General features: G+C 38.4%; 2 protein-coding genes across 7 annotated transcripts in view; both read right to left on the bottom strand.

The window, feature by feature from the left end:
* The window catches only part of LOC135314126 (loricrin-like), a 73,408-nt gene extending 61,492 nt beyond the window's left edge, over positions 1–11,916 (bottom strand). The window contains exons 1-3 of the mRNA XM_064455784.1: positions 11,803–11,916; positions 10,412–10,517; positions 5,799–6,094 (exon numbers count right to left, since the gene is read on the bottom strand). The gene's annotated coding sequence lies outside the window, so the exon portion shown is untranslated. The remainder of the gene's footprint in view (positions 1–5,798; positions 6,095–10,411; positions 10,518–11,802) is intronic.
* A 1,010-nt stretch (positions 11,917–12,926) lies between these two features.
* The window catches only part of AGL (amylo-alpha-1, 6-glucosidase, 4-alpha-glucanotransferase), a 38,239-nt gene continuing 23,706 nt past the window's right edge, over positions 12,927–27,459 (bottom strand). For 5 of the 6 annotated variants that reach the window (XM_064455569.1, XM_064455565.1, XM_064455566.1 and 2 more), the window contains exons 24-34: positions 27,207–27,382; positions 25,323–25,425; positions 23,627–23,852; positions 23,073–23,184; positions 22,568–22,703; positions 20,608–20,720; positions 18,591–18,802; positions 18,152–18,249; positions 17,522–17,609; positions 17,297–17,430; positions 12,927–16,107 (exon numbers count right to left, since the gene is read on the bottom strand). In XM_064455569.1, the coding sequence (XP_064311639.1) occupies positions 15,990–16,107; positions 17,297–17,430; positions 17,522–17,609; positions 18,152–18,249; positions 18,591–18,802; positions 20,608–20,720; positions 22,568–22,703; positions 23,073–23,184; positions 23,627–23,852; positions 25,323–25,425; positions 27,207–27,382 (1,516 nt within the window). In that variant the 3' untranslated portion in view covers positions 12,927–15,989. The remainder of the gene's footprint in view (positions 16,108–17,296; positions 17,431–17,521; positions 17,610–18,151; positions 18,250–18,590; positions 18,803–20,607; positions 20,721–22,567; positions 22,704–23,072; positions 23,185–23,626; positions 23,853–25,322; positions 25,426–27,206; positions 27,383–27,459) is intronic. The other variant, XR_010373502.1, reaches the window with a different exon arrangement.

The raw sequence follows: 27,459 nt of genomic DNA, 5'->3' as shown, positions 1-27,459 counted from the left end.
TCTTCCTGCATGAGCTGTAGCTTATACCAATTTCCCGGCTTGCAAAGTCAGTTTATAAACTTTCATGTCCTTCTGGCAAAACTGTCTATCCTTAGGCTTGATTAACAAAACAGGCCTTGGGACATCCAAAACTCTCCACCCAAGCCAGAGATGACATAATTTTTACTAGACTATAGAATCTTTGTTTTCTTAAGTACTTGACTGTCAGGTACTTTGGTCTCCCATGGGGTATTCAAGGTATGGCAAAGTGAGTGACATATCAACAACGACGTGTTATTTCCTAGATGGAGTAATAACATGAGAACACACACAACTAGTATTTTGAGAAGGAGAATCTGTTTTGGAGGACAGTGGGAATGGAATACACAAAGAAGTCCAGTTCCTATCAGTGTTTCATTTTCATGTAACCCTGGGTACAAGGGGCACACAGGGACCTGAGCCCAGAAGAAAGTACAGAAATGGACTGACGCCAGCATAGCAACAAAGAGCTCTGAACCGGGGAGGGACAGGCAAGCCAACAGAGCCTGCTTACAGGAAAGCATGGCTTATAGGGCACCTTGCTGTGAAATGGAGGAGAGGAGTCCCTGGTATGTATGCAAGCTATTCAGTTTACAGGACCGGTGAAGGGCACATGCTCTATACATTGGATAAATACAGCTGCCCTCAAAATAACACATCATTCTTAAATAAATAAATAAACCACTTCACACCAGTAGCGTTCCCTTCCATATACTAGTCATGAAAATGGTTTGAACTCAGGGTTCACTTAATGACAAATACCTAGCTAGTTAGCTAAGGCAAAGATCATGTGTTTTTGAAGTGGTCACTCTTGTCCTTCCATCTAATTGTCCCCTTGTCTCTTGCTGTTACTCATGATGTTAAGCTTAAACGTAAGATTATCGCCTTTTGGAGGCAGAGACCAAGTATTAAGTCTTTGAAGCACAATGAATCCTAATTAGGTATAATCAATTATAATTATAGTTATGTAATGGAAAATACGAAGGTGAGGAAAAGGAAATGGCTGAGATCATAATAATTACTTTGTATTAGGACTGATAGGGAAAACTAGTGTGAGATGCTGTTCACCTGAGGAAACAGATACTGATTTGGGTTTTCCTTAGAGTTGAAATAGCTAAGTTAAAGTGTACTAAGCGTCACATGAAACATGATTTATATCTTTAACAAGCTCTGGAAGTGAAGCTATACTTTCTTTCTACTTCAGGTACATGTATCTCTGAGGGTTTTGCTGTGGTAACCCCTTTGGAATGCAACAATTACCGCTTACGTGGCAAATTGGAAGTGTTACATTCCTGCGCTAGTAATCCACACCTCCATTTAGCCAGAGGACAGGGAGGAGGAAGAGGTGGCTCTATGTGGAGTTAACCCCACAACATTAAGATTTAAAAGCCTTCCACATGGAGTGTGAAAGCCCTGTACGCCCATGAGATACAAGATAATTTGGACAAAAACGGAAATTGAGCTCCATGACACTTCTGATATAATGCTTTGTGTTACTACTGACCACTGAACTCTGGCATTCCCAGAAACGTTGCTCGATGCTATCTTCCTTACACAAGATAGGGGTTTTTTTGTTTGTTTTCTGATAGGCTCACAGTTAAATACTACACACTCAAATAATTTCACACTACAGCTATTTTTTTTTGCTTTCCAGTCCAAGGAGAAGTTACGCTACATCTGTGTAATGGTATACATATGTAAATAAATAAATAAATATTGGCTTGTATCCTCATAATGCTACTATTTCAGGGCTCAGGTTTTACAAGTAAAATAATGCTTCATCTCCCAAATAGTTGTGGACTTTCAGAGTGGATATGTACTTGAAAGGAACAGAAAGTAGTGCTGCACAGACATAAGCTGCTTAAGTCATTTTAAGAACCACTGTGTTATTCCGACCAAGACGGGAGAGCAGCAAGGATTTTGTGCATACTAGTGTTCCTCCCAGTCCAGTTAAAAACAAAAAAAACCCACCACACCAAGAAACAACACCCACCCCCACCCCCCATAACACATAAATCTCAGTCTTTTGGTTGCGGTTCAACAACCTTATGCAATCTGAAGACCAACCACAAGTGCTCTTAATTCTTTACCTATTTTGACACCTATGTTTTAATCACCATAAAAAAATCCTATGTCAAATCCACGTTTTCTCGGCTGTCTTTATTACTGTTGGCCTGTATCTAGATCTTACACTAACGAAGTAACACTCACGTTACATTTAAAAAGCGTGTTCTGTATTAGCTTTCCCTATTGCACAAATTCCTGCTCTTGCTACAACCTGTAGACTTACATTAATGCTAAACACAGCACTTTGAAGACCCAAAAATATCACATTCAGTTGTGAGTAGGTGTAAGATGACACAGTGTTCTGAGCTTTTATTAAGGAAGATAAATGGTAGCAAGATGGTGATGAATAGCTTACTACTAAGCAGCACAAATCAGGCTTTTTATTGCAGTGCAGGATTGTGCTCTGAGTGCAGGTCATAGGCCACTTCTGACCTTCAGTGGGATCTTTTTGTTACGATGGTTTTGCAGAGAACTTGCTGACCATCAAGGCTGTTGTTGGTATGGGGTCCCTCACAGCTGTACTAGACCTGTGGTGGGCGGACACACAGAAAGCACGTCTGGCAAATAGAACTTTTAAGGCGTCTTATTCTTCCAGCATTCTTTAGTATTTTTGCTCGACACTAAGAATCTACTGCCCAGACTTCTTTGGGCCACCAGATCACTACGATGAGGTTGAGTTCCTGCTCACGCAAATTAATTTTCTTGAGTTCCTTCAATCTGATGTTCCATCAATTAAATGGGTTCCTTACAGAATGCACGATTTTTTGGCAATAAATTTGAATGCAATTATAATATATAACCATTGTTATGGAGAAGTATTCATTTACTATAATCCGTTAAAGACTTCCAAGCTTAGGATGATGGTATCCACAGTATGAAAGACAAAGTATTTGTTAACATCATATCACCCTTTCACGAAAGAATAGCATCCTTTTAGCAACTGTAATTATAGAGAAACAGCAATATAAATATCCTTAATAACTCTTTTAATTAGGTTTAGCAAGTGAAAATATTTCGGAGAGTCAACTCAAGGTCAGATGCTTAAGGACCACCTGGCAGTGATTCACCACCCGGCAGTGATGCACAAAACACTGACTAAGAATTCTGGCAGTAAGTCAAGAAAATACATTATACTATCTGCTATAGCTGCATACTCATACTGTTCTTTGTACTACCGATATATAAATGCTCCTTTGCGTGTCTGCTTTAAAAGGGTTAAACCACATCTACGTCCACAGTGTAAGACATTAATTAGATCCTTGAATCTAGGTCACCACGTATAGTTTTCAACATGAATTCAAATGAAGTAATACAAGTGGGAATAAAGAAAGAAAGGTGGAAAACAGCATAGGAAAAGGGAAAAAAGGAAAATACAAACTCATCTCAAGTCACAAAAAGTAGCTGAGGAAGAACATACATCTCAACAGTAGGTAGCCCACAGGATTTAGCTGGGGAGTCAGATACTTCCAGCTTCACATCATTAAGAAATCACTTATTTTTACATTTCCAATGCCTTTTCCATCAATGTGGAAGTAAAACAGAGTCAGGAGCGTGCGGCTTCCAGTAATAGTAATAAAAATGGGTGATCTTATCATAGTCTGTAAACCTGTGGTCTACACATCCAAAGAGCTAAATTATGCAATAATCTTTAAAACAAAACAAAAAAAAATTCAGCCTGCATTGAAGTGATATATAGCTACAACTTTCATTTATCAGTTCCTCACATGCCATGTAATTTTCAACAGAATGCAGCATGGTGAATAACACCTCTGAAGGCATTCAATGCATATTTGAGCTGTTTCATTACATAAAGCCATATTACGATCCAAAGAAAGACCTGTCCTGGACTTTTTGAAACCTTTGTGACACATTTCAGAACTCAATTTGGAAATCGTGCCTGAAACAGAGCCCATAACGCTATGTACAGTTAGGTCAGAGATAAGCATAGGCTGTTAGGTTTCCTGATGGCTAAACGTGATATGGTGTGACAGATGTGAGAGCAAAGGAGCTGTAAATTGTAGGAGATAAGGTGTTCTGTAAAACCAAGTATTTAACTATAGGTACTGCAATCTAAAGGCACATATATAGCGGACCTTCTGACCTACTGCAAAGCATCGTGAAATTGGGCATGGTGTAAACTGCTGTATAATCCCTGGCACAGGTACAGTCGGATTACATATCAAGCACATATGGAGGGTGAATCCAAGGCCTCGCCACTTCTCATGGCAGTCCTGATGATAGGGCAGATATAAGTAGTTCCTGATGAGTGCAGTGCGCAGACGACTGTTAGTGTTACTGATACACTGTGGGAGTGAGCTGAGCGGGCAGGATTAACACTGTATGGGCAGGAAACTAATTCTCGTCTTCCTGTTTTTAAATGTCCGTGTTCTGCTGAACTTGACACTCTGTAGGAATATCACCCACTACCAGTCACCCCTCATCAATATATTGAGAAGAGGTTTTCTTCTGTTAATAGAAACACCAGCAACAGAAGCAGCAATATTTAGGGACCACATCCAACAGCAGCAGCAAAATTGACGGTTCTTTTCTTACAAGATACCTGTTCAGCTAAGTAGGAGTTCGGCCAGCAGCATTCTTGTTATCAGCAGAAAACGATTACTGATTAACTGGGGAGGGCAGTGAAAATGATGGAGCAGGAAACCAAAATCAAAACTTCCCCAAAAGAAGTGTGTCAACCAGCTAGTGCTAGCTGTCATCCACTTCTGCATGTCCTGAAGCTACCGAAAGTTCTCAGGGCACAGCAGTCACCGTTTTCCGAGATGCCACAGAGCCACCTACACACTATGCAAATGGCTCTTCATTTAATTCAGAGCAGTCTTTAAATTCTTAGCATTGGAAACAGACTAGTGCGAGCGGTGGGTACTGGTCACTGTCACAACTGTTTAGTGTTTCAAAGAATCCCCATGTCCAAGTTTCATGCCAAAATCGTTATGTAATTCATTACTTAATAAAGCATTAATACTAAGAAATGTTAAAGATGATGTAGTATCCTTGACTTCTACTGCTTTCACCCATGTTTGAAAACATATATACATGTTGAAAGATTATATTAGCAGTACATTGAGTATATAATTATAGCAAAATAGAGAACGCTGAGAATAAACTTTATGAGACAAAAGTTACTATTATAGTAATTACTATTACGAGCTACTTACATCAAAAGACTATAAAATGTGAAGTTCAAGCACATAAAACCTTAGTCTGATGTAGTACTTATGTTTCCAGTGATTCTGATGATTTCTGGGTGAAATTCACGTTTTATCTGTACTGAAGAAGGGTGAAGTGAAGGATTGAGAAATTGAGAGTCCTCTTTAAGACACCAGAGTGACCTGGCTGAAAAGCTAGAAATAGGGCTGACAAAATAATGCAGGATTTTTACTGCAGTTGGGTAGAAAATGATTTTTTAGTCTCTACAGGAGTTCTTTCTCCCCTGAGATTTCAATATTAAAAAAAGCATCTGTTTTTCAGAAGTGAAAACCAGATGGAAACTGAAATAAGTTTGGAAATGCATCCATGGTCACAATTAGTTCCTCAAGCCGCTCTTCCCTTCTGTGGTCCAGAATTCCTAACCAGACTACTGTTCCATTTTTGTATGTCACTAGCGCCCTGTGACTGCGATGCCTGCTAGGACACACTGGGGAGTGGGGAGACAGACAAATAGGACATAATGTACTTAGGAGTACAACTCTCACCAGGCAGTTGGCAGTATTTCCAAATCAAACCACATTTCCACCACCATCTCCTCCATCTTCCAGGGTCTGGAGATACAGTCCGTGGACAGCTGTGGCCAACAAAGAGACTCTTCAATTCTTGCATTTATTAACATCATGGTAACAGACTGCAGATTACTTTTGCTGTACAGCCTCAGCCCATACTTTAATGGACACTCCATGAAAACTCGAGACTATAATTTTTCTTCTTCATTTTACTGACTTTTTCTTGAGTCTTACATATGAATTATTTTATTCCAGGCTGAATGGTGTGTTTCCTGTTGAACAAAACAGTATTTTGTTATTTGCTTACAGTATAAGTAAAACTAGACACCCCCACTAAATTAACTTCTACCCATATTTTAAAAATAAATCTAAATTTTTAAATTGTTGAAAAAAGTTTATTTGCAAAGGTTTCTCATAAACTGTAACCCAAGTCCCCACTTTTTGCCTTCAGCTGCCTCATCTCAGAATTAATCTACTAAAAAATAAGATAAAAGTGATTACTTCAATGCAACATTAATACAGGCAGTTTAAGCAATGTCAGTTTAATAATTTCAGTGAGGTTATACAGGATTACAGAATTCAAAACGGATACAGTTAAAGAGTTAAAAATTGGAAGCTAATTTACTTGTCAAAATCTGATCAAAGGTTTTGTAGCATGGAAACAATTAAAACCAGATCCCTTGTTAGTCTCACAGAAACTGTTAAATTGTTTTTCTTTTATAAAACATTAATGTGATGAGCTAAGAAGTTACTGTACAGTTAAAAACTACAAAACCCACTTAAATAAAATGTTTAAAAAAGGTTTTTCCAAAATTTCTATGACATGATAAACCTGTTATAATACTGTTGAACAGTAGGCTATTAGATTACATTTGATTGTTTTTTCAGAAGAGGACCATGAAAAATCAAGGCAAATGGTACAACCTAGAAAATATTCTTGTTTATTCAAAAAATACCAAAATTTGAAGAAAAAAAAAGATAATGTTGGCAGTGTTCCTGAATCCTTGGTCTGCTGTGGATCAGACACTGTCTTTTAAAGAATCTCTCCAACTCTGAACAGCTTCCCCCTTTTGCCTTCCTGAGAGACAGGGCCATTCAGACCATCTGGTAGGCCCAGACTAACGTTAAACTGCAGCTTCCCCCCTCCGTCATCTTGTGCTGCAGCATGCAGCCACACAGGACACCAGAGCTCCCTCTTTGTCCTGCCTCCTCCCCTTGAAACACTCCAGATCTGAGGAAACATCCTCCTCGTCCCTCTTTGGTGTCCTCACAGAAGTCCTTCTCCCTTTCTCTCATGCCCTTCCCTTAACCATCACCATATCTCCGACTTCCCTGAACGATTCACCAGCCACCAGGCAGAAGGTTGCTCTCCAGACAATCAGGCTGAAGTTAAAATTGAAGCGCTGGAGCGGGGACTGAAGCAGAGAAAGGTTCTGCCTTCCAAGAGATTCTTTTCCACAAAGCAATGCTGTGGCTCTCCCTCTCGACAAATATTTTGGTGTTTTATAATTTCAACGCTGGCAACAGGCAGAAACGCTCACCCCCCTGCAATTAAATGGGGCCTTTTATGTTAAATGACATCAGGGAGAAGGACAGGAAGCAAGATGACACTTAACCTTCAGTTTAGAACAATTATTTCATCACTGATAAAAAGAATGTGATAAAATTTGGAAAAGAGGTTTAATTACCTGACTGAAGGCTTCTTATCTCTGATACTAAACTAACAACATTTACTTTTTGACTATTATAACTTTCAAACTTCTCTAGGCAATCTTCCAGCACAGACAGAACAAAGCTTTCTAACAACACAAGCACAAAGTCTCCAAACTTCTTGTTTTTAAGGAATTTTTTGTGCGAAGTTCAGCTTTGAAATAATGACAGAAATAATCAGGTGAACAGCTGTCTGCTCCTAATACATATAACCTATTATCAAATAGCTTTTATTTGCTTTTAATATTCTTGCAGAGAATGTTTTCTCCAATTTGATAAATCCAAAGTACAAAATTCTATCAGCTTTTCGGGAATACAGCAGAATTTAAAGTCTGTTCTGTTAAATTCCAACAAAGATACTGACTTTTTATTTCAAGGAAGGCAAAACCCCCTATGTATGACTATTTTAAAGAGTTTATTGTGACAGTGTATCCAGCCACAGTGTAGGCTCCCTACCTTGGAACATACAATAGTTTATAACACTAATACTTCTGATTTCTACTTCTAATTGCTGTTTGTAAAGGTATATAAGCTGTCTAAAGCCAAAATTATGCAGAAGTAAACCTGCAATTACTCTTGGCATGGAAATTAAATTACCCTATATTTATTCTGATCCAGCTGATAACAGAATCTGGTGCTTAAATTTAACTGAACAGTGCCTGGAGGCCTTGGGAAAAGCTCTGGTGTAACCTAACAGTACCAAAGGCATCCCTGTGGCCCCCAGCGGAGAGATCTGGAGCAGGAGTAGCCACACAGCCATAACAAGAAAACAAACCACCTCTTTAACAGCTGTCACAGTAGGTCTGATTACAGCCTTTACAAATTACAAAATTGTCTGGAAAATGCGGTGTTCCCACCCAGCTTCAGCAACTGGAAAACCTGCTAGAAAATGTAGCCCAGTAAAAGCAGGTAAAGCTGATGGCTAGAACTTAAAGCTGTAGGACAGAAGCATCTGGATTTTTTTCAGCTATAGATTCCATATTTTTTCTTTTGTATTGTATTTTTCGTAAAGCTGTTCTGAGCCACTTAAAACGATCCACCATTTCATATCACTTTTTTTATCCTTTTTTTTTCCTATCGTTGTCTCAGTGCCTGAGTCAATCTAGATTCCTTCCTACTGCTGGTATCCTTACCTAGACTTCTCCATCAGTGGCTTTCGTTCCTAGAGTACAGCCTTACAATTATCTTTAACGATATCACAACATAAATCTCAGGCCTGTGAGTTCTTCATACTCTCTGAGAACGAAGGCATTCAAAGCAGACCCTGGCAACTAAATCTAAGCACTGTGCAATTTTCCTGAGTCCCAAATTATTAATCTTCAATTAGTTTCATAATTTTTAGCCTCCCTGTTTGTAATTGATTATCCCAGAAATACGCTGTGTGCAAGTTGAATGCCATTTAAAAATCCATGCAACAAAATACTGAAATTAAAATAGCCACAGCTGTAGTGAAAGATCGCCCAGGCAGAATTATTTTCACTTTTCATGTTAAGTTTATTTGTACATAAACAAAACATATGAGGAGACAGATACAAATTGTTAGATGAACTATAACATAAATAATAAATAAATGCCTAACATTCACCCGGTTTCATATCCTAGCATTTCCCATTTTTTAGGAGATAAAGAGATTCTTGAACTTTGCAATAAAACAGATAAACAGATTCCCAAACTTTTTAGTACTGGAACCTCCTCGTTAGCTTCAGTTATCACTTTAAAACATCAAACTGTCAAAGATGTATTCCTTTCCTCTTCCCCTACACGGGAATATATTACCGAAACATTTTCTAAACGTCTGAAAATATCATTATGGTTGTGATCTGCGGGAATGGAGACTTCAGCCATTAAAACAGAGACACACAAGTGTGGCCGTACAGAAACGCACAGACTTTCTCGGAAGGAAGAACCGAAGGACAGAATCACCCAGGCCTTAGCTGGGTTGCTCTTAGCATGAGCCTGAGCAATGGAAGGTGGCGAACTGGCGACACCCTCTGCTATGAAGTGGGAAATGTTAATTTTTCAGCTATGAAAGAAAGCTGTGTTATTCTTACACGATCTATCATCCCCAACTTTCTACTGAGATGTTTACCCCCAGCCAGCCCACAGTGCTAGTCTCCAGGTTACCATACATTCAAGTAAGATCCTAACATGTCACCCACAGTGTTTAAATCAATCATTCACATCCACAAAATTTATATACCAACTTATTTCAAAATCCTACTCCAAACTCTCCTTAGGTATAATATTACAAAACATCTCGACAATAATTAACCTACTAATGCCCTCCCATGACTGCTCTTGCTAAGACAATATTACCTCATTATTTTGCTACTCTTCAGGGTATTATGCAATCAGTTGTGAGCCTTACTTTTGCAATTAGAACGAATTTTTCATTGCATATTATTAGAGCAGATACCACTCTTCAGGTCTAGGCTTAGGCTGTATGTAGGACCCTTATAGACAATGGCTGTAAGAACAATTACAAAGAAATTTAAAAAGCAGCTCCTAAATGTACCCCACATTTTGTAGAAACCTTTCCCTTGAGATGTCACTTGAGAGAAATAAATCTTTCTTTTGGCTTTCCTGGCTTTTTATACATGATTGCGACTCTAAAAAACACTTAAAAACCAAAACCCAAAAAACTTCCACTATCATTATTTAACCCCACTTCAGAACATCATACTTTAACTGTTCTTAACAGGTCTGAGTCCAAAGTGACTGCAAATACCTTTCTTTCTTTAGAACTGATTAGAAGACTTTATCTTATGTTTCTCATCACTACATAAAATAAGGCTGCAGTTCATTTACCAAAGTCAGACTTAGAACTCAGAAATACAGGACCCCATGTTTGTTAGAAAACTCTAATACGAGGAACTTACCTCTATTAGTACTTGGAGCCCAGGTCATCCAACTTAAGACCCTTGCCAGGCTGCAGCACAAGTCTCCTCTTTCGTGGCCAGCTTTTGTTCTCATTGCAAAAAGGCACTATAGGGAGAATAGTGTCTCCATCTCAGGTTGTACTGAGATATTGTTGTGGCACACACGTGGACACAGAGAAGGGAAGCACTCCTGGGTCTCACAAATTACATAAGCTTAACATGTCTTGAGGTAAAAAATGTGATTATTTGTCAAATATAGTCAGCGATATCAAACTTCTTTTCTATAGTATTGCCAGATTAGTATACAGGGTGAACAGGCACGTGGATAAAAGGTTGTAGACAGCACAGACATATCACAGAGAGATAAGGAATTCTGAAAGAAACGATTCAAGGAGGCTTTACACAATGAAACAAACGCATCTCAGGCAACAGGACTGTGCAAGTGCCTACAGAAACTCAAGAGAGCGCACCAGCACGGACAGCTAACAGTGCCACCTGACTGACCTCCAGGAACGCAGCTTTCTTCTATATTGCGCTCAGGTTCATTTTCCTACTGCCACAACTACTGGCAAGTTTGCACGCTAATTCTGCTCCGGAATTTGATCCTGTGAGAAATAGTGATCTCTAAAACAAGTAACGAAGAAGTTGCACCTTGTTCAGGATTGTACATGCTGCTCATGCTCTGAAATCAACATTTCCTTTCCCCATTTTAAAAGGACATTGCTCCGCTTGGACAGCTGCACTTTTATGCAAAACTCAGTTCTAGGAAGCTTCTGGTTTAATTTAGTAAGCGCCTTTTGTGAAATACCAAATGCACAGGTATATCTCACAGACTGTGAATAACTCTCAGGGTTGAGCTCTCCCTCATGCTGCTACATGAAAACAATGGGTGTATAAGCTCTGAAGTTTGCACAACAAACAATACTCATAGGCAAATCTGTTTTCCTTCTTAGTGTTTACAGGCACGTTTAAAAAAAAAAAAAAAAAAGCTTTCTGTTGATCAAGGCAAGTTTCACCTGTGTTCCTGACAGAGGTGGAGCTCCCCTATAACGAAAGGCTTGTGACGCCGGCCGGTGCTGCACCCGCTGTTGGTGTTTGACAACCCCTCACACGTTTTTAGGAGGCTTCTCCCAGTGACTTGGCTCGTTGTGCTCTGGCAGGGTTGTGTTTTGCCAGTCGTTGCTCCTGAATTATGAGGCGCTGCGCTACCCAACGGCTGGAGGGAAGGTAGACGGGCTGTGCTACAAAGGGACGTTCGCTCAGAAGGTAACCCAAATAAATGACCGTGTAAAAGTGAACTAATACGCCGTACGCAACAGCCACAGTATATGCCAGACGCAGTTAAAGGCTAGTTTGAGCACAGGATTATGATTAATCGTATCTCTACCAACCTGATCATCACGCACTCATGCTGCCCCCCACGCCGCCGACCCTGTGGCGCGGCTTCCCGCCCTCTGCCCCACTGAGGGAGAAGGCGGCCGGCGAGCCGACCCAGCCGCTCCGGTCCCCACGGGTGAGGAGCTGGGGTGCACACCGCCATGGCCTCGCCGCGAGGGGGCTCACAGCACACGCTCGGCCCTGACCCGGGCCCGTCCTGCCCCCCGGCAGCCTGCGCCCCTCCGCAGGCAAGCGGGCCTGCGCGCCGCTGCTTCCCTCAGCAGCCCCACGCCTCTCCCGCCACAGCGGGAAGATCTCTCATTTCCTGACTAAAGATGTTTCCCAAATTGCTCTCTGCATCTCAAATGGGAGCCTTCAGCAGAAACCTGCCCAGCCACCACTAACACTTCTTCCATTTATTCCTCAGTTTAGCTGCCTGAGGTGCCGTGAGGCTTCAGAGGTGGCAGCTCTCAGGTTACCCGTGCCCCCGCCGCCACCTTGGCAACTCAGTGACCTGTCATTTCTACACTTAACAATTTTTCAATAGGATATTTAATTAAAATTATTACACAATAATAGAAACTACCTTACAAGGCAATGCTTGAACAGAGGATTAGATAAATCCTGATTTCATAAAGCACGCAATGAAATGGGGTAGCTGCAAAACATGTTCTATCACAGTCACCTGTGCTGTGAGACCTTGATTTGCAAAGCAGAGCTGGAAAGTGAAATCCCTTCTCTCTAGGGAGAGAAATTTTGCACAGAAAGCTAACTAATAACTGCGTAGCAGTATACCTTAGGACTGTTCTCTTGGGGAATCTGCAATACCATGACTTAATGCGTACCACGACATGCACTATCGCTGACATAAATTATAGAATAATTTATAGCAGAAGGGACATGCAGAGCTCTTCAATCCCACTCAGAGCCAGCTGAGTCCGTAGACACTGACACAAAACACAAGAATCTGTGTACAGGGCTCAGGTTTATGTGTTTTTTTTAAAATGAATTTATTATTGTTGTGAACACTTTTTGGTATTAATACTTGACCTGGGGAGTGTGTAAAAATTGCACAAAACTGAACAAACAGCAGCATCTCTAGTGTTTGGCTTTTTTTGCAAACAACCACGTGAAAAGGTTAACTGTCTGAATTAAATAATTTTATTTTGTGCATTTCAGAAATAAAGGAATAATGACATTTCCTAAATTGAGTTGGTGCTGTGCTAGACAGACACATGTAAAACTCAACTTTCCATTTTACAACATGCAGTGTGAGAATGATACATTGCCTTTAATTCTCAAGTTAATCATATTTGAATGAACCAAGAGCTATTAAATGTACAAACACTGGTAATAGTCAGCATTATTTCAGCTGGGAGGAAGAAAAAAAAAAAGTTGTCTCAATGCCATATAGATCAATTAACACCAAGTGGAACACAATGGATTCACAGTTCTTACTAAGTTCTTTCATTTATTTCTAAAACATATTTTACTGATTATAACTTTGCATTACCAGAATCTTTTGAGTCTATAAGTGATACTAATGAATTAATACAGTTCACGTTCAGTAAGCGTTAAGTCAGTTATCTTTAGAGGATAATGACTTTGGTATAGAGTTTATCTAGATGAATACCAGCTCATGTTAACTGTTAGATTTAACGCTGCTTTCTTCCGTCTTCGTTTTTGAACCGTCTGGCTTGAAAAAGTGTTGAGTAGCTTTGTGACAGAAAAATCCAAACAACCCCGTCCCCAAACCAAACCAAAAACCCCCACCACCCCCCCCACAACAGTTATAACCTCAAGTCTTACTTTTGTTGCTGTGTAACAGCAAAGTCAACCAATGATACGTATTTTTTCCCATTTAAAATATTTATCTGTCACTAAAACTATGCTCAACTAATCAGTGCAGAAGCAACATTGTATATGGGCATATTTAGAAGTTCCGTAACTTCTGTATTTTTGTGTACACAGTGGTGATGTATCTTTAAAATTTTACTATTAAATTGAAAAAAAAACAACCTAGCAGTAAAAAAATACGCAATCTCTATCAGCACTGCCGTTTGCAAAACAGCAGAAAGTAATCTGTAAAAAGGAAGGTTTTGGTGAATAATTTTTCATGTGGTTTTGTTTATTTTTTCCCAACACTGAGTGTTATTGCCAATGTATATAATTTGTGGAAATCTTTTTAAACAGTCATAGCTCTTAAGCTGCATTTCCAATTCTAAAATGTTTTTATCAAGCAAGAACAATTTGTTCTGCCATATTGTTCCTGCTTCCTAAACCACAAGAGCTATAAAATATATCTTGAAATAATAAATGAGAAATAATTATCTAGGAAAACAGTAAAACTTAGTGATACAGTAGGACATAAACCACAGTACCATTATCAGGAATTCTGGGAAGGTCAGTACATGATGAGAAGTACTTTATACGCCTCTTGCACATTAAAAAAGTGCTATATAATCTGTGGCTGACATTTCAGTAATGTTTTTGATCAAATGACATCTCTCATGCATTTTGTCAACAAAATAAAAATGTCCCAACCCATGTCCTGCTGCAGCTCAGAAGCTGAGGTACCATATAGACCTTCCCTGATCATAGCTTCTAAGTACTGAACACTTCACCAAGGGAGTTCAAACACTTATTTAACCTTTCAAATAAATGGTGTGAATGTAGCCGCTTCTTACAATTCCTCTATCTTCAGCCTATTAACTTGCCCTTAAATGTATCTGGCTGTAACACATCTCCCTGAACAAGACAGCACACTTGCACTGTACTTTAGGCAGGGTACGGAAACTTTAAAATACAGATATAATAAAGCCTTGGCCTACGTGTTGATAGTGCACTGTAATTACATCCTGTGTATATTTTTTCCAGCATATGTTGTCTAACCTTAAGAAATGCAGTATCAGTTTTGCTTTCCCTGCCGTGACGTGGGAAGCGTTGTCAGTGTCACTCTCGGCCTGTTTATTGCACCAAGGTGGAGAAATCACATGAATAGAGATTGAGAACTGCCAACTGCACTTCTGTCACCCACCCTTGAGCTTGGGAACACTGAACTCACTACGGGCATGCAAGCAGCCAAATATGAAAGAACATACGTGGTTTGCATCATGTTCACTGGATGCTATTCCCAAAGAAAATGCGTAGAGGCACCATGCTTATTCTTACTGGTGTAATTTCAAAAGGCCTAGAAACCTCATCTTCTCTTCTCTGGTGGTAGGCCAGTATCTCTTCCCACTGATGTTAAGTGTTCCCACCTGCTTCAATACAGCTAGGACTTTCCTAAGAACAAAGGGCTGAGGTGACCACATTAATTTAACTAAGCAGTCAAGCGCACTGACTTCTGTATCTTTGGCCTCCCCTAACATATAGGCTGTGCATTGTATGCACATTTCCCATTAATTCTTACGAATTCCTCATGGTGAAAACCAGTTTTAAATGAAGAAATAGGTTTGCTTCATGGCCCGCAGTATTTAAATAAATGGATTAGCATAGGATATTGCTTCATTATTGCTTAACTTTCAAAGTAGTTTCAAGTTTTTGAAAATTTTATATTTAACTTCAAAGGTTGGTTTATTACAGTATTCATAAACTTTATTTCTGTGGTTGCTTAATGAAGTGTTCAACTGAACACACAAAAAAAATCCCTGTAATACAGTTCAGAGAGACAACATATTATGCCTTTATGCTTCATTAATGTATGGTGCTACAGCACAAAGCATACCAAACTCAGAAAAGACTACTCCCCGTTAAGCATGCATTTGCAAAGCATCCATTTACTCTTTAAGAGACAAAGGGAAGAAAAAAACCTAACCATAAGAGCTGTGCTACCTATTTTTAGCTCAGGAAAGAGCCACCTCACTCTGTTACATTAAGATTTTGATTTGAAAAATCTAAAAAGCCAAAGCTACTTAAAATTAAGTTTGTGCATATTGTTAAAATTGCTCCTTCCTGAAGTTTCTGCATCAAGTGTGCACTGCATTTTTATTTTATTGTCATGGCCTGATTTTCAAAGAAGAACCCAAGCCCCAGACAATTACAGGGCAAAGGAGCTGCTGGCATTCAGCATCTTTAAAAGTCAGGACACAGCCTAAGTGATTGTGCAAACAGGACATTTCCCTTGCAGTGTAAGCCAAGTGTTCATTTATGCCCAATAATAAGACCACAGAAGTTTCATCAAATCAATCAAAATAAACTTTTACAGGTCATAAAGGATTTCAAGGATAACACCAATCGACCAGGCCTGAGTTTCACAGCTGAAAGGGCAATACTGTCCATTTTCATTGGTCAGTTCTGGAAGCCCTTTCCAGGATGATCTGATGAAAGAAAAAACAAATTAGTATTGTTGTTAGATTATACACTGAAATGAAAAGAACATTTAGTTTTAAAACCTTTCAGAAGGTTATCTCGGTAGGAAACTGGAAACCATGAGTGTAAGTCTGTTGTCCTACAGGCACAGTATATGCTTTAATAACTGAGATCTAATTAATTTTTTCCCCCTGCAGCTGGGCATTATAGTTTTTTATGGGGGTGCCTCTTCTTCAGAGTAGACTCTGCTACTAATTATATCTGGACTTTCACTACCAGCATGTTGCTCCCTTTTCTCATTCAGGTAGTTTTGCAGCTGGAAGAATACAAATGATCTTTGAGATAACTGCACGGTACTCCATCTACACCTGAAATTGGATTGTGGTGCTAAAAAGTGAAAACGGCTGGAAGACAGCATGGACTACATCAACCTTTTTTTCCTCCATAGGAACAACCCCCCCAGCCTAATGTACTTGCAGAAATACTCGTAAGTTGAGCCTCTCGCTACATTAATAATTCTGCGCACAAATGAAACACTAAAACAGAGTAAAAGTACACAATTGAATTAGTAAGACAGAAAAAACCCAAAGAATGTTACCAAACCGCAAGTTATTTGGTAATCCTACTGAACAAGAGACTGGGGCAGGACACTATGTAAGGCGAAAAGTTGCTTAACAAATCCCTTTTCTTCCTCATGTGGTCAGATAACCCTTCTGTCATGACCAGTCCTACTCTTATGGGTAGGATTCTTACGGGTTCCTCATTTACAACCCAAGAAATCCTAACAATACTTTGCATCAGCTTATCTGCCACAATTTTAATCTGTCACTACTAGCCCTTTAACTATTTTTTTCTGCAGGTTGTTTTGAAATATTTTTATTTTTTAAAAAAACAACTCACTAACCTTTTTTTCTGAATTTTTTTTTTCACATGAACTTGGATCCTAATTTTTACATTGTGTTTATTTCACCCATTCTTCACATGGGTAAGTACTAGTAATTCTGCAATCTATAAAAAGCACTAGATCTCGATACTACTTGGAACCTGACTTGAGATCACAATAGCACATGTAGCAGTGAACTCTGTGTAGAAAACAGATGCTGTTTGTATTATAGATTTGTACTTTTACATGCAGTTGGGTAGTGGATACCACTGGCTTGAATGAATATTTTGAATCTGTGTTAGTTGTTGTCTTACCTTTCAAGGTGAACATAGTGTCGAGAAAGAACATTCTTAATCATAACTACAGTTTTTGCATATATCTCTGGACCAATCAACTTCGAGAAGTACAATTTGGCACGAAGAAAATATCCAATTGGCCACAGCCATTCCTAAGCGAAGAATGAAAAGAGATTATTACTACAGCTCTCGGTTTGAATAGGCGACAGCACTTTTTCTAAAACTGAAGAAACTGGCTCTTACAGGTCCTTGGTGATAATTAAAACCTCTGGCTACATTATAGTTGTCATTGTCAAGAGCATTATCATACACTCCACAGTAAACCATATCACTGCAAGAAAGAAAAAATAAATTATTCAAACAAAGCCTTAACAAAGATGATACATAAAAATGTAAAGCAGAAGTGAACCAAAAACTCGTCATGGCATTTCATTTAATGACAGTTACGTTGGGGAAGTCTCCACCAGGTTCTGTATTTTTCATGACAGTGGAATTCCAGATATGATTTAAACTAGCAGGAAAATGGTTAAAGCCTTGGAATGGCTTGAATTCATGATTTTGCCCTTATGCTTTTACTCAAACTGTAGTGCTGTGCACTGTATCGTATGTAAGTATGTATCAAGATGCAAATTCAACATCTCGATTTGCTTCCAGTGTGGCATCCAAAACCACCCAGCAATTGTCTACGTAAATAAAATCAATTGCATGGACTTCTAGAACAGCAAAATAATTGATCTGTAAGTATTTATTGCAGCCTTATTTCACAGGTATACATGAGGATTTTAAGAAAAAGAAATACTACCCCCACGTGACAAATAACTCCTACTGTCGTATTCTGTAATTAACACTTATTCTCATCGCTACTGTACTTACTCTGGGTCTAAGGTTTTCATGCCTAATGGCCCAAGCAGTTTTTCCTCTGCTATCTGCAGAGCTTTCCAAGCTCTCTCAGGTGTGAACAACTCAGGGGCCTAATAAAATAATAAAGAGTTAATGAGTAAACTCTGCATATGTACATGCATAAGACTAAGCCTAACCTTAAAAGACATTCTGAATACAGTGAGCACTGCAAATTTATCCTAGCCATACACTGGACAGCAGCCTCATTTAGGTAAGGCCTGTCAAGGATGTATTTTTGGGAGATACTCCTAGATGGATCAATAATAAAAGCATAGAAAAAAAAAAACAAACTTTCAAGAAGTTACTCTAAGCAATGCATGTTCCTGATACAATGCCATGCAGATGAACCCTGCAATGCAAGCTTAGTTCTATAACAAAGAAAATTTTAAGTGCAAATGCTTCCCTCACTTACCACAACCATCGCTATTGTAAAATTTGGCCTGAGCTGGTAGTCACACCATGGACTTGAAGCTCCATAGCTGTCCTTATAAATGCCCCGTTTGTGAACGAGATTTGGATGTTTCTCATTAGGATCTGCTGGGTTCTCAGAGACAAAGAACAGCCTTTCAAAATGCCCTTGAATTTTTCTGTTCCACTCGTCATACGTGATAGTCTCCTCCTTTCCTGCAAGATGATACATACAGGCTTTATTTGCTGAAAACAGCCACAGAGGTAACACCAGATGCTTACGTCTATTTTTACCGTTTTGCTTATTGAAGTTTTACTTAAGATACTCCTAACACAATAAAGGCCATAGTAGCACTGCAAAAAGTTATTACCTAGGAGTTGGAGCTGATCTGCAGTATAATTCAACACATGTGCAACTGTTTTACATGACATTTTCTCATTGCAGTTAGCTACAGGCAAGCAGTATGAGGTACTGTGATCTACAGTAAATATTTTATGGAGCGAGTTTAAAATTTATAATTAACATTTCAGCATGGTAACATATCAACTCTTTTATAGTACTTGGTATACATATTCTTCCTACTCTTCCTATTTTGGAGACTTCAAAGAGAGTGTCAAAATGTTAGGATAAGTGTCACTTTTAGAAGCTTTCTCTTCCTGAACTCCTGACACTTAATGTAACAGGAGCAGACCTAGGATCACCTCTGTCCAGCTGGTGATTCCCCACACTTAAGCCAGTTCTACAGTTCACAGGAACAGCTCAAGTGAGACTAGAAAAACATCAGGTTTTAGTCAGCAGAACTGTGCTAGGGATATATTCCGGACTGAGATACACATACATCTTAAATATGCAATGCTTTTATGAAAAAAGCAAAAATGTTAAAGAATTATACATTAGTTTTCTCTCAGGTTAGTACAGGAGTATTACTTCGTTTTCCTATACTACAACTGGAATATAGCAAAGAGGACATTGCTAGCAAAATTGAAATATAGTATTGCCAGAAGAATAAAAAGCCTAGAAACGGTAACACTAAGCCTATTCTTAAGAAATAAGGCATAGATCATGAATAGGAATTAAGGCTGGTTTTAAAATAGATTAAGCAGTAGATGAATGAAATTTAAACTCGGTCACATAAGATTAACAACAGAAAGGAGTACACACACATCAAATTGAACCTAAAAAAATCGCTTATGATTCTGAGCAAAAGAGGTAAGACAAGGCCTATAAATATTATTTCCTCGTTTATGGATTATAATATTGCTGTGTACTGAATTCTAAATTGTCTTACTTTAGCCACAGATTTTAAGAAATCCTGCACTGACAGGGAAGTTCATGACAGTACTGTCTAGAACAGACAGGAAAAAACAAACAAAAAAACCCCAACAAATCAACTTACATTCACATTTTCTAAAACAGATTAAAAGAACCATTAAGTTAATTGCTTTCCAATACTGTCCTTTACCGAACAGTAAAAAGGATTTACAGGGCACGTATATTCACTTGGGCTGGGTAAGCTCAAAGCAACTTTGTAAGCAGAGCAGTATCCCTCTGAAAGGTACAGGACATCTACAGATATTTATGTAAATATTCACAACAAGTGGTTTTCTGTGCTGTGAATATTGAAGGAAAAAAAAAAAGAAAAAAGAGAAGAAGCATCTTGTGTCATTTTACTTCACATTCTTGTAATGAATGATATGTGCCATCGTAATACGTAATGATCTTACCACTTATATCCATTTTGAAAAATGGTATTTAGGCTCCAAAATTCCTTTGTGATCCAAATCTTAATATGTGGAATAAAATATTTGAAATATTCACAAGACAGTAGCAACTCTTAATAAATTTTTGTAGAAACAAAAGATTTTAATCATACAAGGTATGTTCCCACATTTTATCCCATTTTCCTCTAAACCTTCTTGAGTAGCTTGATAATCATCCCTGATGTTATATGGCCACCATTTCACCATTTCAGTTATTGTTATATTCCAGTAATACAATTACAAGATGTGCATGTTTTTACCATGTCTTTTTACAGTGACTCCATGGAATGGAAACAGGTTTTTCCCAGATAAATCCAGCAACCATTGGACAGCTGACTTGCACAGGCCAACAATTTCCACAGCAGAGCCATCTCTAAAATAATAATGATTAGGAAAAAAAGCCCAAGAATTACTTTAAGAAGGCTATTAAAATTCAATAAGTAACTGGAAAAAAACCAAACCTCTAAGTCTCTCATTTAGACACTTTATTTTTCCCTATTCTCCTACTATTTCATTGTTCCTCCTGTATGAGCATCCCAAAGGTCTACAGTACTGCAGTGTTTTGTGAATAACAGCTCCATCATCATCACTACTGTCACGGTTTTCTAAACTTCAGTCACACCTCTCACTCATATTTTCTTCAAGTCCTTAGACATTCTTGTGTCTCCTTGCAAGGCAGCTAACTCCATCCCTTTGAGTTTTAGCTGCTCTTCTCTGTACCATCCGTTATTGTGTCCTTCGAGACTAGCACTACACATAACACTCAAGATCCAAGTGCATCTTGCAGGTGCAAGGCCTCACAAAGAGGCAGAATTATGCCCTCTGTGTTGTTCTAAAAACCCTTACTGAGGACACCCAGTATTATTATTTTTATTAGCTTTTTTGGCTGCTGCTGTACATTACAATTTCAGAAAGCTACCAATGCCTCAGATTTCCTTCCTGTGCTGTAGCTCAGTTCTGGCAGCATTGTATAGGTATGGTTTTGACTATTTTTCCCCTAGATGCATATCTTCATTTTATCTACACTGAAGCTTACCTGCCACTTTTAGGCACACCGAGTTTTATGGGGTACTTTTGAGTTTCGTGAAGGGCCAAGAATAAGAGAAGAGAACATTAGCATAAGCAGACTGTGTCAATTTACTTTTATTTAGATCAGTAGGGTCCCACCTGATAAAGATACAATGGTGGAAAGGGTGGAAAATAAGTGAGGTTTTCTACCAGCTAACAGTCAGGAAATGAGCTTGATTGTAAACTGGCCAACAGATTCTTTTTCTTCTGTACAATGTACTAATTTGAAGTGGTATTATCATACCCAGCTGATTTGCACAGATTTAAAATAATCTTATACCAGTGATGAACACAAAAAAAGGATAAGCCCCAAACAACTTGATCCTCTGATGTAAAACAGTTTCCAATACACAGGTTCTCAACTGCACAAGCACTTTTGTGATTTAGATAATATTTTGGCCATAATAGATTACTCAAGTCAAAAGCGAAGCATTAAAACAAGCACTAAATGCACTTCTTGGCTTGCTTCTTTTTTCAGGTGATACTCAGATAACCATCATAGGCACACATTTCATATTATATTATATGGGGTATTACTGCCTGCCTGATTTAAAAATTTTTCTCCAGGATCACTGATTTAGTCCCTTTAGGGCAGGCAGCTCAACCTCTCTTGGCTCCCCATTAAAATGCCTGATTTGTCGAGCAAGATGATGTTTTCCTTCAGTTCTGTCCCACAGATGGCAATCGATTTAAAACCAATGCTGTACTGAACTCAAGCAAGGATGCCCCCAGCAGTCTGCTAGCACCTAGTAAAGAGCTTATTTTAAAAAAACATTTAACCTCAATTTTAAAAACTTAGATGTTGTAGGTATTTTTGAATTCTAAATAAGATGTATTCAAACAACACAATTATCAATAGGTGTCTCCTACAATAAGTCTGAATAACAACATACTGTTAGTACAACAAGTATAGTTTTTCCTAAATTACATTTTACCACTTGAATTCAAAAGTTGACTGTGCATGAAGCCAAGACCATGCCAGAAGCTGAGCACTTCACCTGCTCAAAACACATTCTATTAGGCAGAAACATTCAGAACATTTCTGAGATGCATTCTCAGATGTGTTAATGGAAGGCACAGTAGTTCTGCAGAAGAATTTCAGTTTTAAAAAAAATATTTAAAAAACACCCCCCCAAAGCCTTGATTTTGTACCTTGGAGTAGCAGGAATTCCTCTGTTGCGAGCTCTGTCACTCTCTCCCATTTTATCCATCCAAGTGCCACAATTGAAGCGGTTCCCTCCGAAGACAAAGCCAGTTTCACGGTCAACACCCGCAGTTACATTAAAACCTGCCAAGCAAGAATATAATGTGTGAAGTCTATATTTTAAACAAAACAAAACTTCAGCTGCCCCCCTCCTGCCCCAGCCCAAGCCTCCTAAATAAACAAAAACCTCTCCAAATGAGAGGTCTGAGGTGGGCTTCTGAAAACAACTGTACTTTTTAAGTGAGTTTTTATTTAAGGTAACTTGTACCACAATATATAAACAATTGCTGATAATAAACAATTAGGCACTTTTTAAATATTAAATATCTTTAAAATAATGTAGTTTTAGCTGCATGGAACAGGTCATTTTTCAAAAATATACTCAATAGGTAGAGGAAAAGAAATATAGTCATCATCTGTTGACTTGCATAGCAAGTGTTCTATATATGTTACCTTCATCTCTCATGTTTTGATCTATCTGCGGACCAGCATTCCTTTCTCGGAAATTAATGCCTTCCATGTGTCGCTGCATTGCTTCCTGTATTACTTCATAAAGTGGCTGATCCTACGTTGATTGCACGTTCAGATGATATGTGAAAGGCAAGATGAAAAACAAGTACAAAGACTCTATGTAATGTGCAAATAGTAGCAATTTGAGCCTCTAGTTTATGATATTTCAAAAGAAAAGCATCTAACATTTTCAGTAGCATCTCTGTCAATGGCAATACACTACATACAATTTTTAATATAAACATTTATTTCAAGACAAAAAGCAAAGAACACATTTAGAGGCTGATGGAGTTTTTTTCTCCTCCATCCGTAACCCCCTGCACCTGTCTCATCATGTGATGTAGCGAGAAGTGCCTAAAATATGGAATTCTTGTGCTATCATCAAATTTCACCGTAAACAACAGAATAGCGACAGGTTCTTGTAGCTAGAAAAATTATATCCTTCCGTTGAAAATTTATAGTTGTGTTAAATACTTAAAATCAGAAGTCATCTTTACCACAGCGCCTGCAGGCTGAGGAGAAGAGTCATCTCTTGGGTACATCCTAGAGACAGGACACCTTAGAATGTCTAATCCATTTGGAACAATTTTACAGTAGTCCTGGATACACTGAAGCCACCACCACACAGCATCACGACAGTTGTATCTGGCGTGTGTCCCCTGGCCAAGCAGATTGGGAATGAGACCATGTCTTAAAGTCCCACCAAATGCTAAAATGATGTTTCTAGAACAAAAGAAAAACAGTCTTGACTAAGTTACTTTCAAGGCCATTATTGGACGAAGCATGAAGTACAAAGTGCACAAGTTTACCATAATAGCAAGGTAAATCAAGGAGACAAACAGGGTGTTAAAGACATGCCAAAAGTTTGCTGTTGAAAGTTACAAATTACTTAGAATCACAGAATCATTAAGGCTCGAAAAGCCCTCTAGGATCATCAAGTCCAACCCCCAACCCAACACCCCCAGGCCTCCTCAACCATGCCCTGAAGTGCCACGTCTACACATCTTTTAAACCCCCGCAGGGACGGTGACTCCCCCACCTCTCTGGGCAGCCTGTGCCAGGGCCTGACCGCTCTTGCAGTAGAGCGGCACTTCACTTCACATGAACTTCTTTTACAACGAAAAGCCATTTATTCCCTACAAATTCCCCGCCATGAATACACTTAAAACAGTCTGTATGAGACATCCAACACTTGCTAATATGGAAAAGCCAGTTTGCTTTTTCATAGGTAGTGATATAGAGCCTAAATCCAAATCCCACTGCGGACACAGGGGAGGCTGTTACTGACACTCTTTATGATTACCCTGGCACCCATTCTGATGGGTGGGGTGGAATGGGGACAGAGGGCAGGAGCAGATGGGAATTTCCTATTAAAATACAGAGAGGTGACAGCAACTGAAGTGATGAGAAGTTTGAGAACGGTTGCATGTGCCTTGCAGAAAACAGATTCCAACTAGCTTGAAAAGGGACTATAAACATACTTAGCAGACTGCAGATCCTACTGTATGAGAAAGGTAATAGTTGGTCAAATGTACAACTGCATAAATACATGCCAATTTAAAACAACTAATATTTATGTTTGTGTCATGTGGTGAGCTCCACACAAATTAGAAGATTAATGGAAATATCAAATCAATAGATCTGGCTTATATCTGGCTCATTTGTCAGGTTAAATAAACATCTACATATATCAGATTGTAAGAATCTAAAATTATCTGATTTCTAGTATTAGTAGAAAAATACTAGCAGCTACCAAAAAAAAATTCACGATAGACATGCCATTATACCTTTCTGATTAAAACAGTATTCTCTTGCTACTTCAAATTTTTAAATAAACAATTCTGAAATAATTCTGAAATAATTCTGAAATTATTGCTCAGCAACAATGATGCAAGCTCACGTGAAAAACAATCACTGCATATAAGGACAAGCAGCAGTGTTACAGGGGTTAAAATTACCTTATCTATACACAACATCAGCTTCCTATCAGTGCTCAGAAAGCAAGAGAGAATCATTTAAGTAGTATTTCTAATTCCACCTAGGGAGAACTCCCAAATCCATCTACGGCCATTAAAGTTTCATACTGCACATCAACTGTTTCTAACAGCTTGTGTGTCATCTCTGGTTTTGAGAGCATGCCTTCTTCCTAACTACCTGCAAAGCCCATAAGAACTAAATGTAAGTCAGTCTTACCTTGCTTCTAGATAGCGCCCAGTAACTAACATTAGACCTCTCAGTGCAATAAACGTATCCCTTCCCCAAGAGCGAAAAATTCCAGACGAGAAGTGAGGCAGACCTAAAAAGAAATGTCATTGTTCATTTCCTTTATTGATATGGCAGAAAATTCCAAGCACACATGTAAGCATAAAATAACCAGAAGTAAAAACATATTCACATTTCTGTTTTTTTCCCTAGATTAAGATATTTAACCAAGCTTCTAGACAAAGTTCTTGATAAAATGAAATAAAACCTCATTTCAGAACAATTATCTTCTAGAATTTCAAGACCATGCAACAGAATTTCTCCTATCAATAACAGTCACATTTAAATTTTTAATAAATCACTTTGTAACTTAACCAAATGCCATCCTTCAATTAAAAGAAGCAGAAAGAAAACTAACAAACAAAAAGCCAGAACTATGACAAGATTTAGTGCTTTGTTGGCAAGAGTTTATGAATGAGAGCCGTGCCATCTCAGTAGCATAAAGGGGATAAGACTGGGGACTACTAATTTCTTCAGCCCAAAATTGTTCTCAGCCACTATTAAAGGAATTCTGCTTCTCTTTTCCAGCAGCTTCTAGAACTACATCTTACTGCAGACATTATCACATGTAACTTTAATAATGATTCTGATTGATAAAGCATAATAATTACAACAATAAGGTCCATCCTTGTCTTTTCATCCATTTATTAACTTTTTCAATCTAACAAACAAAAAATTCCATCTGGTAAAGTTTCAAACCAGCAATCTCTTGTGCATCCTTGATGGAACAACATTTTAACCTCCATCACTTATTTTTCCAAAGTATTTGCTAATACTCAAAAATGGCCTCCGCACTTTGCTGGTATATGGTGATAGGATGATCCATGTACGAGTTAAAAATCTCAGAGACAAATACCAGTAAATATGTGAAGGGAATATTTAAAACCAAACCTGTTAGTATAATTAATCTCTATGACCAACTTAAGGGAACATTGTGCTTCTGTGTTTCTAGGTGACACTAAAGCAGGCAAATGGAATGTTATTAAAATGAGAAACTAAAAGCAATAAAGTTCTATGAGAGAAAGACAGATGGCAAAAAGAAGAAAATAAACACCCCAGCGAGAAAGATGCCATAGAATCTGTAGATGTTAAAAGTTTCTATGGTTTCAGAAAACGAATGGGCCAACTCAGAACAAAACCAAATTCATTCTAAGCCACTAAACACTGAAGGTAATACTTCTGACGTGGGAAAGTGCCCAATTCAAAGACTGCCAGATGCTGGCAGAACATTCTGAGGTATAAACACTATTTGCTGATTGCTTTTATGCTCTTTCCTTTTGGAGACAGTTTCAGATCAGGCATTCTTCTGGTCTGCTAATGGTTCCTTCTTTTTCTGAGAAGTTGTAAACAATAATTTCACCCTTGTACTCAATCACAATTCAGTTCTTAAATTCATGTTTAAAAAAATAAAATGAAACCTATTATGCTAAGTATATTTATCTCAAGGAAGTCTTCTGGAAAGTAAGAGAACATACTTGTGAATCTCCATACATAATCGAAGTGGTTATAGCTAAAAATCTCTCTAAATAAAGTGTTTATAAAGCCCCCCCAACACCCTCCAGGAGCAGTAACAAAATGGTTGTCCCCAAGAAGTATTGCTGGACAAAACTCCCATATTTTTTAATATGGGCAAATCTTTTATCTTAAACACAAAGTTAAAACACGGGAAAAGTGAGGAAAATGACTACCTACATTTTACACATGGCTGCTGACATATGGATCCCAAGCACAATGGAGACAGTTTAAACACAGTGACTAAAAATGGTTTAACTATTTTGGAAGACTTTTTATTTTTTAAATGTTGCCCTCACTCACCAGCTGCCAAGGAAACACAACACTGTTCTTTCTCATTTGTAATCTCATTCAGCCTATAGGGAACATCAGGTAAGGAAGGAGACAGATCCGGCAGACAAGAATATCTTCCTATCCCACACATCTGGACTGAACCCAAGGAAAGGTGTTTAACAAATGTCGATCCATTCTGCACAAAGCTGTAATTCAACATAATTAAATTTAAATAAATTATTGTTCAGCAATATTAGTCTATAAAATGTACCCTTTTTCATTT

This window comes from Phalacrocorax carbo, chromosome 6 (genome assembly GCF_963921805.1).
Source record: "Phalacrocorax carbo chromosome 6, bPhaCar2.1, whole genome shotgun sequence".
NCBI lineage: Eukaryota > Metazoa > Chordata > Aves > Suliformes > Phalacrocoracidae > Phalacrocorax > Phalacrocorax carbo.
This window is presented reverse-complemented; position numbering and strand designations above follow the sequence as displayed.